At 54.5% G+C, this 15853-nt stretch overlaps 1 protein-coding gene across 1 annotated transcript; it reads right to left on the reverse strand.

Moving 5' to 3' along the window:
* Positions 1–3622: 3622 nt before the first annotated feature.
* Positions 3623–12913, reverse strand: LOC133361185 (bone morphogenetic protein 2-like). The gene is made up of 5 exons (XM_061580069.1): positions 12676–12913; positions 8107–8327; positions 5777–5902; positions 4687–4924; positions 3623–4143 (listed from the first exon to the last, which is right to left on the reverse strand). The coding sequence occupies exons 1-5, from the start codon at positions 12911–12913 to the stop codon at positions 3623–3625; spliced, it is 1344 nt and encodes a 447-aa protein (XP_061436053.1).
* Positions 12914–15853: the final 2940 nt, after the last annotated feature.

Genomic DNA, 15853 nt, shown 5'->3' on the forward strand with positions numbered 1-15853 from the left:
CCCTGCCCGATACCCGGCTACCCGTAACCGGCCGGGTATCGGGTACCCGTTTGCGACCCTGGTGCGGCCGGGTACGGGTAAGGAATCATAACCCATCTTCTTGGTTCTTTCGGTAAAGTCAGTAGAAGGGAAGTAATAAAATAATAAAATAAAACCCCCCGCCCACCTCCTACGCATTTCACAAGTAGTACTAATCACATACCTACATTTCCCATAAATATGCTAAATTCCTCTTGATATGCAAATTCTTTTGTCAAGGCGCCCTTCCCCCCTTCCAACCCAGCAGCTTAAATCTATGCTCCAAGCGTGTTGGTGTTTCATTCAGACGCTGTCTCCCCGACAGACCTGGTCTTCACCTGAGGACGGCTGCTTGCGTTGTGGCCGAAACGTCGTGAGAATTATTTTATTATGTTTTACTTTTATTATTTTATTACTTCCCTTCTACGTGACTTTACTGAAATAACCAAGAAGATGAATCCCTGCAGTCACGAAAGCTTTAAATCGAGAATCAAAAAAACCCGTTTGCGACCTCTGACTCGTACACACACACACAGAGAACTCCCAAAGAGAGAGGGGGGTGGGGGGGGGGTGATACGGGAAGGAGGCAGGCAGGGGGGGGTGCACGCTTGCGAGTGGCGTCACGGACTCCACTTTATTGTCGCTCGCGCAGACGCACGGCGACGATGGGTGCCGGGTGGTGGACGGGCCGCGCAAATCCGCGTGCTGAATCGTTACAACGCTCACGAGACCCACCACCGCCCCCCGTACACTGCAATCGTCGGGCTTGCATTGAGGCTCGCACAGAACTCGCACGAGACCCTACAGCAAAGCGCGACGCAAGGCTTGCTTGCGAACACACACACACGCATTTACAGATGCGCACACACACACACGCATTTACAGATGCGCACACACACACACGCATTTACAGACGCACACACACACACACGCATATACAGACGCACACACGCATTTACAGACGCACACACGCACACGCATTTACAGACGCGCGCGTGTGCGCACACACGCATTTACAGACGCACACACGCACACACGCATTTACAGACGCACACACACACACACATTTACAGACGCACACACACACGCATTTACAGACGCACACACACACACGCATTTACAGACGCACACACACACACGCATTTACAGACGCGCACACACACACACATTTACAGACGCACACACACACACGCATTTACAGACGCACACACACGCATTTACAGACGCGCACACACACACGCATTTACAGACGCACACACACACATTTACAGACGCACACACACACACGCATTTACAGACGCACACACACACGCATTTACAGACGCACACACACACGCATTTACAGACGCGCACACACACACGCATTTACAGACGCACACACACACACGCATTTACAGACGCACACACACACACGCATTTACAGACGCACACACACACACACGCATTTACAGACGCACACACACACACGCATTTACAGACGCACACACACACACACGCATTTACAGACGCACACACACACACACGCATTTACAGACGCACACACACACACGCATTTACAGACGCGCACACACACACGCATTTACAGACGCACACACACACACGCATTTACAGACGCACACACACACACGCATTTACAGACGCACACACACACACGCATTTACAGACGCACACACACACACGCATTTACAGACGCGCACACACACACACGCATTTACAGACGCGCACACACACACGCATTTACAGACGCGCACACACACACACGCATTTACAGACGCACACACACACGCATTTACAGACGCACACACACACGCATTTACAGACGCACACACACACACGCATTTACAGACGCACACACACACGCATTTACAGACGCACACACACACACGCATTTACAGACGCACACACACACACGCATTTACAGACGCACACACACACACGCATTTACAGACGCACACACACACGCATTTACAGACGCACACACACACACGCATTTACAGACGCACACACACACACGCATTTACAGACGCGTGCACACACACACGCATTTACAGACGCGTGCACACACACACGCATTTACAGACGCGTGCACACACACACGCATTTACAGACGCACACACACACACGCATTTACAGACGCGTGCGCACACACACACGCATTTACAGATGCATGCGTGTGCACACACACACGCATTTACAGACGCACACACACACACGCATTTACAGACGCGTGCGCACACACACACGCATTTACAGACGCATGCGTGTGCACACACACACGCACGCATTTGGAACCTATCCGTCGTGGCGAGGTTTAGGGGGGGGCTTTTACTGGTAGGAACGAAGTGAACCAGCCTACAATAGATTATATCGTCCGTCCGTCCGATGTCCGATTCGGTGTAGCAACATCGCCCCCTACTGCAAACACTTGGCAGGACCCTGCAAAAACCTTTAGACTCAGTGACGCTTTCCTGGCTAAACAAGTGTAACATTCCCTTATAATTCCCTGAGATAGTTTTTAAATAATTCCCTGAGATAGTTTTTAATTAAAACATTTAAATTAAAAATTAACTCACAGCGGCCTAAAGCCTACAACTAGGCCTCAAATTCTCCCTTCGTATCGTACCCCCGCCATTTCATTTTATTATAGCCATTCATTTATTCGTTCCTACCAGCCCACTCCGCAGGGACCTGTTCTCCAGTCTCCAACGAAACGTCAGCAGCAGCAGCAGCAGCATCTCTCCCCTGGGAAAACCGAGGCCGTCGGCCCTCGTGCGCGTGATTTACTCACGCTTTATATACACATTGTAATCGTCGCTATTGTACAGGAGTCGTTACGCATATCGAAGTGCACATAACGCATTGGGGCAATGTCGCCCGTGCCGGCGGGGGGGGGCCTGGGGGGGGGGGCTGGGGGGGGGGGCTGGGGGGGGCCTGGGGGGGGGGCCTCCAGCAACCCTGCCTCTCCGCGCCGCGTGGCGCCTGCTGGCTCCACACTCGGCGTCTGTGGTTCCTCCTCCTCCTCGCATCTCCAAGTCCTCGCTCTCAAAGTCCTCTCTCTCTTCTCTCTTCTCTCCGAGTCGTCCTCTCTCTCAAAGTCCTCCCACTCAAAGTTCTCCCTCTCTTCGAGCCCACACACTCTCTCCGAGAGCGAGAGGGCGAGCGGGGTAACCGTGTGGTGGCAGCGGTGGAACCCATCGGTTGTCACGGCAACCGCTTCGGGGTGACCATGTGGTGGCAGCGGTGGAACCCATCGGTCGTCACGGCAACCGCTTCGGGGTGACCGCGTGGTGGCAGCGGCGCAACCCATCGGTCGTCACGGCAACCGCTTCGGGGTAACCGCGTGGTGGCAGCGGTGGAACCCATCGGTCGTCACGGCAACCGCTCGAGACGTTTCTGCTCGGCGAGCGGCAAAAAAGAACGGTAACCCGTTGAGGTTCGTTGTCATCGTCGTCGTCGTTCCAATGCGGTCACCGGGTTGCGGCAACAACAACAACAACGACAACAACAACAACAACGACAACGACGAGGAAGAGGCGAAATAATGGAAGCAAAAGAAAACAACAACAACAACCGCCACCGCCACCGCCGCCACGTCGTCGGCCCGTCAGTGGCAGCCGCAGCTGACGGCCACCATGTCGTCGTACTGCTTGAGCACGACGTTGCCCGCCTCGTCGTAGTAGAGCAGGTTGATGGAGTAGAGCTCGTCCGGGACGCAGCACGGTGCCCGCACCGCCGACCCTCGGCCGCCCGCCGCCGACGAGGGAGGCCGCAGGGCCCGCACGACGCTCTGCACCGTCGCGTGGTTGGTAGGCCGCAGGGCGTGGCCCAGCGGGAAGGGGCACGCTCCGGCACAGGAGTAGGCGTTGTAACCGCGCGGGGAAATGACCCAGCCGGACCAGCCAACCTCCTGGAAGTCGACGTACATCGGGTGGCGGCGGCAAGGCCCGGAACCTTCCGACGATGACGACGACGCCGGCGGCGGCTTCGGCGCCTGCGGTCTGGCGGGCGAGTCGACCGGCGACGAGGAGGAGGTTGAGGAGGTGGACGGCTTGGGGAGGTTGCGGCGGGCCCGCGAGAGGCGGCGGAGGGCATCGGCGGCGTCGGCGTCGCCCGGAAGCTCGTAGTCTGAGAGGGTGGACAATGACGGCATCCAACGTTACTAACCTTCAATAGCTCCACCGTTACTGTCATGTCGTCAACCATCGCCACCTACTCTACACCACCACCATCTACTCCTCTACAGCACCACCACCTCCTCTACACCACCACCGCCTACTCTACAGCACCACCACCTCCTCTACACCACCACCGCCTACTCTACAGCACCACCACCTACTCTACACCACCACCACCTACTCTACAGCACCACCACCTCCACCTCCAACCACCTCCTCCTCCAACCACCTCCTCCTCCTCTAATCCCCTCCTCCAATGATCACCTCCTCCACCACCACCCACATCTCTAACACCTCTTCCTCCTCCTCCAATCACTTCCCCCTCCAACCATCACCACCACCTCCTCCTCCTCCCCCTCCAACCACCACCACCACCCCCTCCTCCAACCATCACCCCCTCCTCCTCTAACCACCTCCTCCTCCTCTAAACCACCACCACCACCTCCTCCTCTTCCAACCACCACCACCACCACCTCCTCCACCTCCCACTCACCGTGGCCGGGGTTGCGGCCGAACGCCGACCTGCGGCCGTCGTCCGAGAACACTACGAGCATCGGCTCCCTGCCGGCCTGGCGGTCCTTGCCGCTCACGAACTTCAGGGTGTCCCCTCGGTCGGGCCACGGGGGGCGGCCCGCCGGCCCGTCCCCCCGCTCTGCGTGGCCGTGGGACAGGTTCTCCACCGTGACCAGCAGGCCATGGTTGGAGCTGCGGTCCGACACCCAGGACTGGACCTGCCGGGGTCGAAGGGGGCGGGGGGTGGGTCACGATGGTGGTGAGAGTGAGTTGCCGCCATGAGATCTGAGCTGCCTAAAGGTCTGTGGGTGGGCCTGTGTGTGGGCCCGTGGGTGGGCCTGTGGGTGGGCCTGTGCGTGGACCTGTGGGTGGGCCTGTGGGTGGGTCTGTGGGTGAGCCAGTGTGTGTGCCTGTGGGTGGGCCTGTGGGTGGGCCTGTGGGTGGGCCTGTGTGTGGGCCTGTGCGTGGGTCTGTGAGTGGGCCTGTGGGTGAGTCTGTGGGTTGGCCTGTGGGTGGGCCTGTGGGTGAGCCTGTGTGTGGGCCTGTGGGTGGGCCTGTGTGTGGGCCTGTGTGTGGGCCTGTGGGTGGGCCTGTGGGTGAGCCTGTGTGTGGGCCTGTGGGTGGGCCTGTGTGTGGGCCTGTGAGTGGGCCTGTGGGTGGGCCTGTGGGTGGGCCTGTGAGTGCGTCTGTGTGTGGGCCTGTGGGTGGGCCTGTGAGTGGGTCTGTGCGTGGGCCTGTGGGTGGGCCTGTGGGTGGGCCTGTGGGTGAGCCTGTGTGTGGGCCTGTGGGTGGGCCTGTGTGTGGGCCTGTGTGTGGGCCTGTGGGTGGGCCTGTGGGTGGGCCTGTGGGTGGGCCTGTGTGTGGGCCTGTGTGTGGGTCTGTGGGTGGGCCTGTGGGTGGGCCTGTGCCAAGAGGGAGGGTGGGCCTGTGTGTGAGTCTGTGTGTGGGCCTGTGGGTGGGCCTGTGAGTGGGTCTGTGTGTGGGCCTGTGGGTGGGCCTGTGAGTGGGTCTGTGGGTGGGCCTGTGGGTGGGCCTGTGCCAAGAGGGAGGGTGGGCCTGTGGGTACTTACCGCGCGAGTCACCGTGAACACCTCCCACGTGGCCCCGTACACAGACACGAGGCGCGAGGCCACGAGGCGGCCGCTCGTGGTGTGCCCCTGGACGGGAGGTGCACCGTGCAGCGCAAACACGTTCACCTGGGGGGGAGGAGGGTGGGGAGTACAGAGTGAGCGTGTTAGTTAGTGAGTGTTACCTGGCAGTAGTGAGTGTATTAGTGAGTGAGTGTATTAATGAGTGAGTGTATTAGTGAGTGAGTGAGTGTATTAGTGAGTGAGTGTATTAGTTATTTAGTGAGTATGTGAGTGAGTGTATTAGTTAGTTAGTGAGTGTATGAGTGAGTGAGTGTATTAGTGAGTGAGTGTATTAGTTATTTAGTGAGTATGTGAGTGAGTGTATTAGTTAGTGAGTGAGTGTATGAGTGAGTGAGTGTATTAGTGAGTGAGTGTATTAGTTATTTAGTGAGTATGTGAGTGAGTGTATTAGTTAGTGAGTGAGTGTATGAGTGAGTGAGTGTATTAGTGAGTGAGTGTATAAGTTATTTAGTGAGTATGTGAGTGAGTGTATTAGTTAGTGAGTGTATTAGTGAGTGCGTGTATTCGTTAGTGCGTGTATTAGTGAGTGAGTGACCGTTACCTGACAGTAGTGAGTGTATTAGTTAGTGAGTGAGTGTATGAGTGAGTGTGTGTATTAGTGAGTAAGTGTATTAGCGAGTGCGTGTATTAGTGAGTGAGTGAGTGTATTAGTGAGTGAGTGAGTGTATTAGTGAGTGCGTGTATTAGCGAGTGTGTGTATTAGTGAGTGAGTGTATTAGTGAGTGCGTGTATTAGTGAGTGAGTGACCGTTACCTGGCAGTAGTGAGTGAGTGTATTAGTGAGTGTATGAGTGAGTGAGTGTATGAGTGTGTGTATTAGTGAGTGTATTAGTGAGTGAGTCACCTGGCAGTAGTGAGTGTATTAGTGAGTGTATTAGTGAGTGTATTAGTGAGTGTATGAGTGAGTGAGTGTATTAGTGAGTGAGTGTAAGAGTGAGTGAGTGTATGAGTGGGTGAGTGTATTAGTGAGTGTATGAGTGAGTGAGTGTATTAGTGAGTGCGTGTATGAGTGAGTGAGTGACCGTTTCCTGGCAGTAGTGAGTGAGTGTATTAGTGAGTGTATGAGTGAGTGAGTGTATGAGTGTGTGTATTAGTGAGTGTATTAGTGAGTGAGTGTATTAGTGAGTGTGTTACTGAGTGAGTCACCTGGCAGTAGTGAGTGTATTAGTGAGTGTATTAGTGAGTGAGTGTATGAGTGAGTGAGTGTATGAGTGGGTGAGTGTATTAGTGAGTGTATGAGTGAGTGAGTGTATTAGTGAGTGCGTGTATGAGTGAGTGAGTGACCGTTTCCTGGCAGTAGTGAGTGAGTGTATTAGTGAGTGTATGAGTGAGTGAGTGTATTAGTGAGTGCGTGTATGAGTGAGTGACCGTTTCCTGGCAGTAGTGAGTATATTAGTGAGTGAGTGTATGAGTGAGTGTATTAGTGAGTGTGTGTATGAGTGAGTGTATGAGTGAGTGTGTGTATGAGTGAGTGTATGAGTGAGTGTATGAGTGAGTGTATTAGTGAGTGTGTGTATGAGTGAGTGTATGAGTGAGTGTATGAGTGAGTGAGTGTATGAGTGGGTGAGTGTATTAGTGAGTGTATGAGTGAGTGAGTGTATTAGTGAGTGCGTGTATGAGTGAGTGAGTGACCGTTTCCTGGCAGTAGTGAGTATATTAGTGAGTGAGTGTATGAGTGAGTGTATTAGTGAGTGTGTGTATGAGTGAGTGTATGAGTGAGTGTATGAGTGAGTGTGTGTATGAGTGAGTGTATGAGTGAGTGTATGAGTGAGTGTATTAGTGAGTGTGTGTATGAGTGAGTGTATGAGTGAGTGTATGAGTGAGTGAGTGTATGAGTGGGTGAGTGTATTAGTGAGTGTATGAGTGAGTGAGTGTATTAGTGAGTGCGTGTATGAGTGAGTGAGTGACCGTTTCCTGGCAGTAGTGAGTATATTAGTGAGTGAGTGTATGAGTGAGTGTATTAGTGAGTGTGTGTATGAGTGAGTGTATGAGTGAGTGTATGAGTGAGTGTATTAGTGAGTGTATGAGTGAGTGTATTAGTGAGTGTGTGTATGAGTGAGTGTATGAGTGAGTGTATGAGTGAGTGTATGAGTGAGTGTATGAGTGAGTGTATTAGTGAGTGTATGAGTGAGTGAGTGACCGTCACCTGGCAGTAGTGAGTGTATGAATGAGTGAGTGTATTAGTTAGTGAGTGTATGAGTGAGTGAGTGTATTACTTAGTGAGTGAGTGACTGAGTGTGTGACCGTCACCTGGCAGTAGTGCTGCTGGTGTCTCCGCGGCGACGAGTGCGAGTAGGAGCCGCCCGCGTGCTCCCCACCGCTGCCACCAGGTGGCGCCGCCGCCACCCCCGCCGCAGCACCACGTGACTGCCCGTGACGCGTGCGGAACACGTGCAGCTCGGCCGAGAGCACGCGCTCGGCACGTGCCACCCGCGCCACGTCGAACACGAATAGCGAGCGCTCGGACTCCGCTGGCGAGCGCGGAGACGAGAGGAGAGGGACACGCAAACGAGCGGGTATGAGTACGGGGATCATGTCCGCAACTCTGCGGCAGAGGTCGCAAACAGGTTTTGATTCCTTACCCGTACCCGTACCCGGCCGCACCAGGGTCGCAAACGGGTGTTGATTCTTGGTTCTTTCGTGACTTTACCGAAAGAACCAAGATTATTTCCCTGCAGTCATGAAAGCTTTAAATCGGGTTTTGATTCCTTACCTGTACCCGTACCCGGCCGCACCAGTGTCGCAAATGGGAACCCGTACCCGGCCGGTTACGGGTTCCCGTTCCCTACCCGTACCCGTACCCTACCCGAAATGAGTGACAAACGGTTACCCTTCTATCTGGCAACAAAACTGACACCTTTTTTTACAAGGAGTCATGTTTGCATAGACCACAACACCTGCAGTCGTAATGCAAACAAAAAACACAACTCTGATAATGTATGCACTGTCCTTGAAGTTGATTGGTCCACACCCGAAACAGCTTTCCTTAGAGCCTAGTCTCACATGGGTTGGACCAGATGACGCCAAAAGGCGCACAACTCAAAGACAATGCACCATCAGAGTATGAGAGCTCGGGGTAAGAATTTACACCATTGGAACCTCGTAAAAAAGGTGTCAGTTTTGTTGCCAGATAGAAGGGTAAAAAAAATAATTATCATATTTTTTACTGGCAAATGAGGTTCCAATGGTGTAATTATAACTATTAAAAAAATACTTGAAACTTTGTAGTAGAACGAAGCAAAACGGAGAGTACAATTATAGCAATCACATATTCATTCCACAGAATGAAAAGCCCTGGTAGAATCATTAGAATCAAAATGTTCAATAACAATCATTAAAAAAAACATTATAAAATGTATGCTTCTCCATTCTCCCATGAAGAAGCAAAATGTTCCTTCATCATGGAATAAATCAAAGGTGACCTTAGTAAATTTAAACAATCAAACAGGTAATAATGAAAATTAATCAAAATTTGTGTTGTTATAACAATTCCATTTAATTAACATTTATTTAAAGTTGCGCATTTTGATGTGACGTCACATTTGTCAACCCTCCCCCCCTCGTCACACATCGTCATAAATGTCTGACCCCCCTCCTCCCCCCTAGGTGCGTGACGTCATATATGGACGGCCCCATACACTATAAACACATACTACACGCTACATACATACTACACACATGCTACACACACACTACACACATGCTACACACACACTACACACACACGACACACATACATTATACACTACGTACACAAAGACAAAGATCCCCCGTGTAGCCTCTAACAGCCTGTAGGGGCAAGTGCTGTTAGCGAGCAGCAACCTATGAAGGCTACCGGCGCTGTGGCACACGAGGGGGTGGGTGGCCAGCACCACGCCCGGCCGCCTTTGTTTTCCCAGTGCGTCAGGTACTAATTTGAGGCTGAGTCGATCTAGGGGAGGCCCAGGACCGGTGCACGTACTGACACACAAAGACAGAAGTCCCTAGGAAGCCTTTTGCGGACTGTCATCACTGAACACCACCTCTCTCTCTTCATCTGTGTCTCACCACCACTCACCACCACCACCAATCACCACCACTCACCACCGCTCACCACCAACACCACTCACCACCATCACCACCATCACCACCATCACCATCACCACTCACCACCACCACTCACCACCACCACTCACCACCACAACTCACCACCACCACTACCACTCACCACCACTCACCACCACCACCACTCATCACCACTCACCACCACCACTCATCACCACTCATCACCACCACCACCCCAACTCACCTCTCTCTCTTCACCTGTGTCTCACCACCATCACCACCATCACCACCATCACCACCACTCACCACCATTCACCACTCACCATCACCACTCACCACCACCACTCACCACCACTCACCACCACCACCACTACCACTCACTACCACTCACCACCACTCACCACCACCACCACTCACCACCACTCATCACCACCACTCACCACCACCACTCCTCACCACTCACCACCACTCCCACTCACCACCACCACTCAACACCACCAATCACCACTCAACCCCAACTCACCACTCACCACCACTCACCACCACCACCCCAACTCACCTCTCTCTCTTCACCTGTGTCTCACCACCACCACCACCACCACCCACCACCACCACTCCTCACCACCCCAACTCACCTCTCTCTCTTCACCTGTGTCTCACCACCACCACTCACCACCACCCCAACTCACCTCTCTCTCTTCACCTGTGTCTCACCACCACCACCACCACCACCACCACCCACCACCACCACTCCTCACCACCCCAACTCACCTCCCTTCTCTTCACCTGTGTCTCACCACCACCACCACCACCCCCACCCCCCACCACCACTCCTCACCACCCCAACTCACCTCTCTCTCTTCACCTGTGTCTCACCACCACCACTCACCACCACCACCACTCACCACCACCAATCCTCACCACCACTCCCACTCACCACCACCACTCAACACCACCAATCACCACTCAACCCCAACTCACCACTCCCCACCACTCACCACCACTCACCTCTCTCTTCACCTGTGTCTCACCACCACCACTCACCGACACCACCACTCACCACCACTCCCCACCACTCACCACCACTCACCACCCCCACCACTCACCACCATCACCACCACTCACCACCACCCCAACTCACCTCTCTCTCTTCACCTGTGTCTCACCACTCACCACCACTCACCACCACCACTCACCTCTCTTTCTTCACCTGTGTCTTACCACTCACCACCACTCACCACCACTCACCACCACCACTCACCTCTCTCTCTTCACTTGTGTCTCACCACCACCACTCACCACCACCACTCACCACCACTCACCTCTCTCTCTCTCTTTACCTGTGTCTCACCACCACCACTCACCTCTCTCTCTTCACCTGTGTCTCACCACCATCACCACCATCACCACCATCACCACCACTCACCACCATTCACCACTCACCATCACCACTCACCACCACCACTCACCACCACTCACCACCACCACCACTACCACTCACTACCACTCACCACCACTCACCACCACCACCACTCACCACCACTCATCACCACCACTCACCACCACCACTCCTCACCACTCACCACCACTCCCACTCACCACCACCACTCAACACCACCAATCACCACTCAACCCCAACTCACCACTCACCACCACTCACCACCACCACCCCAACTCACCTCTCTCTCTTCACCTGTCTCACCACCACCACCACCACCACCACCCACCACCACCACTCCTCACCACCCCAACTCACCTCTCTCTCTTCACCTGTGTCTCACCACCACCACCACCACCACCCACCACCACCACTCCTCACCACCCCAACTCACCTCTCTCTCTTCACCTGTGTCTCACCACCACCACTCATCACCACCACTCACCACCACCACTCCTCACCACTCACCACCACTCCCACTCACCACCACCACTCAACACCACCAATCACCACTCAACCCCAACTCACCACTCACCACCACTCACCACCACCACCCCAACTCACCTCTCTCTCTTCACCTGTGTCTCACCACCACCACCACCACCACCCACCACCACCACTCCTCACCACCCCAACTCACCTCTCTCTCTTCACCTGTGTCTCACCACCACCACCACCACCACCACCCACCACCACCACTCCTCACCACCCCAACTCACCTCTCTCTCTTCACCTGTGTCTCACCACCACCACTCACCACCACCACCACTCACCACCACCAATCCTCACCACCACTCCCACTCACCACCACCACTCAACACCACCAATCACCACTCAACCCCAACTCACCACTCACCACTCCCCACCACTCACCACCACTCACCTCTCTCTTCACCTGTGTCTCACCACCACCACTCACCACCACTCCCCACCACTCACCACCACTCACCACCCCCACCACTCACCACCATCACCACCACTCACCACCACCCCAACTCACCTCTCTCTCTTCACCTGTGTCTCACCACTCACCACCACTCACCACCACCACTCACCTCTCTCTCTCTTCACCTGTGTCTCACCACCACCACTCACCACCACCACTCACCACCACTCACCTCTCTCTCTCTCTTTACCTGTGTCTCACCACCACCACTCACCACTCACCACCACCACCACTCACCTCTTTCTCTTCACCTGTGTCTCACCACCACCACCACTCACCACCACTCACCACCCCACCACCCCCACCACTCACCACCACCACCACTCACCACCACTCACCACCCCACCACTCCTCACCACCACCACTCCTCACCACCACCACCCCAACTCACCTTTGGTGAGGAAGCTCCGCACGACGTTGCCGGCCAGCAGGCCGGGCTCCCGGCTCACGCCGCCCTCCCCAGACACAGCCTCGTAGAGGTCCACCATGAACTGGGGCGGCCGGGTGGACGTGGAGTCGCGACCTCCACCTCCTCCACCACCTCCTCCACCTCCTCCACCTTCCTCGGCGACCTCTCCCCGCTCGAGGCCGAACAGCTCTCGGAGTCTCCGCAGCGCCTCCGTCTTCATCTCGTCGGCGTCTCGCCTCGAATCATCATCATCATTCTCCATCTCCTCCACCACCACCGCCTCCTCCGCCGCCACGTGCGATTCGTTCAGATGATGACGATGACGCTGCTGCTGCTCCTGTTGATGTTGTTGTTGATGTTGTTGTTGATGTTCTGCTGCTGGAGGCTCGTCATCGACTTGGTTGAGTTGGAAGAGGTGCTGGTGGTCGAGCAGGTGGTGCTGGTTGTTGTTGGTGGTGGTGGTGTTGGTGGTGGCTGCTAGCGCTGCTGCTGCGTGGTGGTGCTGCTTGTGGTTGTTGTTGGTGGTGGCTGCTGCTGCTGCTTGTGCTGGTTGGTGGTGCTGCTTGTGGTGGTGGTGGTGGTTGGTGGTGGTGGTGGTGTTGTTGTTGTCCACCACCACCACCCCACGTGGCAGCGCGGCCACGCACAGCGCAGTTGCGAGGAGCGCCGCTAGAGTCGAGATGGAGGTGGTGGTGACGGTGGTGACGGTGGCGACTCTCATGGCGAGAGGTCTTGGAGACCTGCTCCCCTCTCTGTCCGTCTGTCTCTGTGTGTGTCTGTGTGTGTCTCTGTGTGTGTGTCTGTGTGTGGCTGTGTGTGTCTCTGTGTGTGTTTGTGTGGCTGTGGGTGTGTGTGGCTGTGTGTGTCTGTGTGTGTGTGGCTGTGGGTATGTGTCTGTGTGTCTCTGTGTGTGTCTCTGTGTGTGTCTGTATGTCTCTCTGTGTGTGTCTGTGTGTGAGTCTCTCTGTCTCTGTGTGTGTCTCTGTGTGTCTCTGTGTCTGTGTGTGTCTCTCTGTGTGTCTCTGTGTCTGTATGTGTGTCTGTGTTTGTCACTGTGTCTGTGTGTGTCTCTGTGTCTGCCTGTGTGTGTCTCTGCGTCTGTCTCTGTGTCTGTGTGTGTCTGTGTGTGTCTCTGTGTCTCTGTGTGTGTCTCTCTGTGTGTGTCTCTGTGTGTGTCTCTCTGTGTGTGTCTCTGTGTGTCTCCGTGGCTCTCTGTGTGTGTCTGTGTCTGTCTCTGTGTCTGTATCTCTGTGTCTGTGTGTGTCTCTGTGTGTCTCTCTGTGTGTGTCTCTGTGTCTGTGTGAGCACCTCTCTCTCCCCGCTCTAATCTCTCACCAGGAATCTGCGTGCACTACGATACCTCGTGTCCCCCTAGACGAATGTGCGGCAGGATGCCGGGTGCCCTACCTGGGCACGAGAGTGTATTGGCTGGTCCAGGACACACACATGGAACTACCGCTGGGTCTGTCCCCCAGTATTTATATGTAGAATGTGTAACAATACGAGTGTCTTGTATGTTAGTCTGTGTGCGAGTGTATGAGAGTGTATGTGAGTATGTGTATCAGTCTGTGGTGAGTCGAGGGAGCTTGCAAGCCTCTGTGATGCCCGCGTCAAATAAGCCTTGGGGGTCTGATCAGTCAGTCGTGGTCGTGGTGGTGGTGGTCGAGGTTGATGCTGGATCTGTCCACGTTTATACCCGTGGCCTCGGTAAGCCTCTATATATACATACACACACGTGTGTGTGAACACACACACACGTGTGAACACACACACACCACGTGCGCGCGCGTGTGTGTGTGTGTGCACAGTCCACCGGCTCGTGTTTGCGTGGGGGCTGAGAAGGAACTCCGATATAATTATCTGTAAGAAGGAAGACAAACAGCGGAGGCATCCCCCTCCCTTGGTCGTGTTAGCAAGACCACCACCACCAACTACCACCACCACCACCGCTACCACCACTACCACCACCAACAACTACTACCACCACCACCGCTACCACTACCACCACCTACTACCATCACTACCACTACCAACCACCACCAACTACCAACCACCGCTCCCACTACCACCACCAGCAACCACCACTACCACAACCACCACCACTACCACCACCAACAACCACCACCACCACCACTACCACAACCACCACCACCACCACCACCACCAACCACCACCACCAACCACCATCACTACCAACCAGTGCCGCTAGTTCGGGGACTGTAGTCGCGTTTGTTGTTGCGAAGTTGCCCTAAATATAAATAAAAACACGTTGATATTAAAACACAATTATTTTTTACTTGCACCTTGTGTTTTTTTAATTTGCTATACGGCCAGATAGTACGACAAATCGCTACCATTAAAAACCCGGTCGTTCGTAAAAGTCGAAGGCGGTATAGTACTATAGTAATAGAGCAAGTGCAGAACCACTGGACCGGAATTGATAGCTTAAAAGCGTTTAGCGCGGGGCCCTTGAAAGTGTAGTAGCTACTACTACACATGTAGCAGCTACTACATGTGTAGTAGTAGCTACTACACTACACACACACAGACACACACACACACAGACACACCAATACCAATACAGCCGCCATTCTCCACGAAGTGATGGTGACGTCACCACGACGCCTGTGCCAGGCTAGGTGCACTTCGAGGCTATCACGTGAAGTGTCGAAGGTTCGCTGCTGACAGGAGGTCACGGGGCAAACCCAGGTGCCACGGGTCGACTGACTGAGATGACTGGCTGATGCACCACCTGTGCCCCCTACTGTGCCAACTTGCTGTGCTTTATCCGCCCGGCGCTCCGCTCGTTGTTGTGAGCGTCGCTCCTCCGCCCTCCGTTGTTGTTGGAGGGCGACTGCCTCCAACTGCCCAGTAGCGTCCTTCATGAGCCTCCTCTACTGAGGCCGATCTTGACACCGCTGGTACCGGTCATCGGCAAGTCCAATCAGCTCCACGTCCTCCTGTACCACATCACTCCATCTCTTCTCTAGCCCGTGCCGCGCCCGTTTAGCCCCCTCTATCCGGCCGAACAAAAGCTGTTTAGGCATGCGGTGGCTGGGCATGCGGGCTACATGGCCCAGCCAACGCAGCCTTGCCTGCCGGAGGAGCTCACCGATGGGACTTTCGAGGATTTGTGAGCTCCTCACACAATCCAGCCTGC

This window comes from Lethenteron reissneri, chromosome 71 (assembly GCF_015708825.2).
Source record: "Lethenteron reissneri isolate LAM-NWPU_2019-01 chromosome 71, ASM1570882v1, whole genome shotgun sequence".
NCBI classification, from domain to species: domain Eukaryota; kingdom Metazoa; phylum Chordata; class Hyperoartia; order Petromyzontiformes; family Petromyzontidae; genus Lethenteron; species Lethenteron reissneri.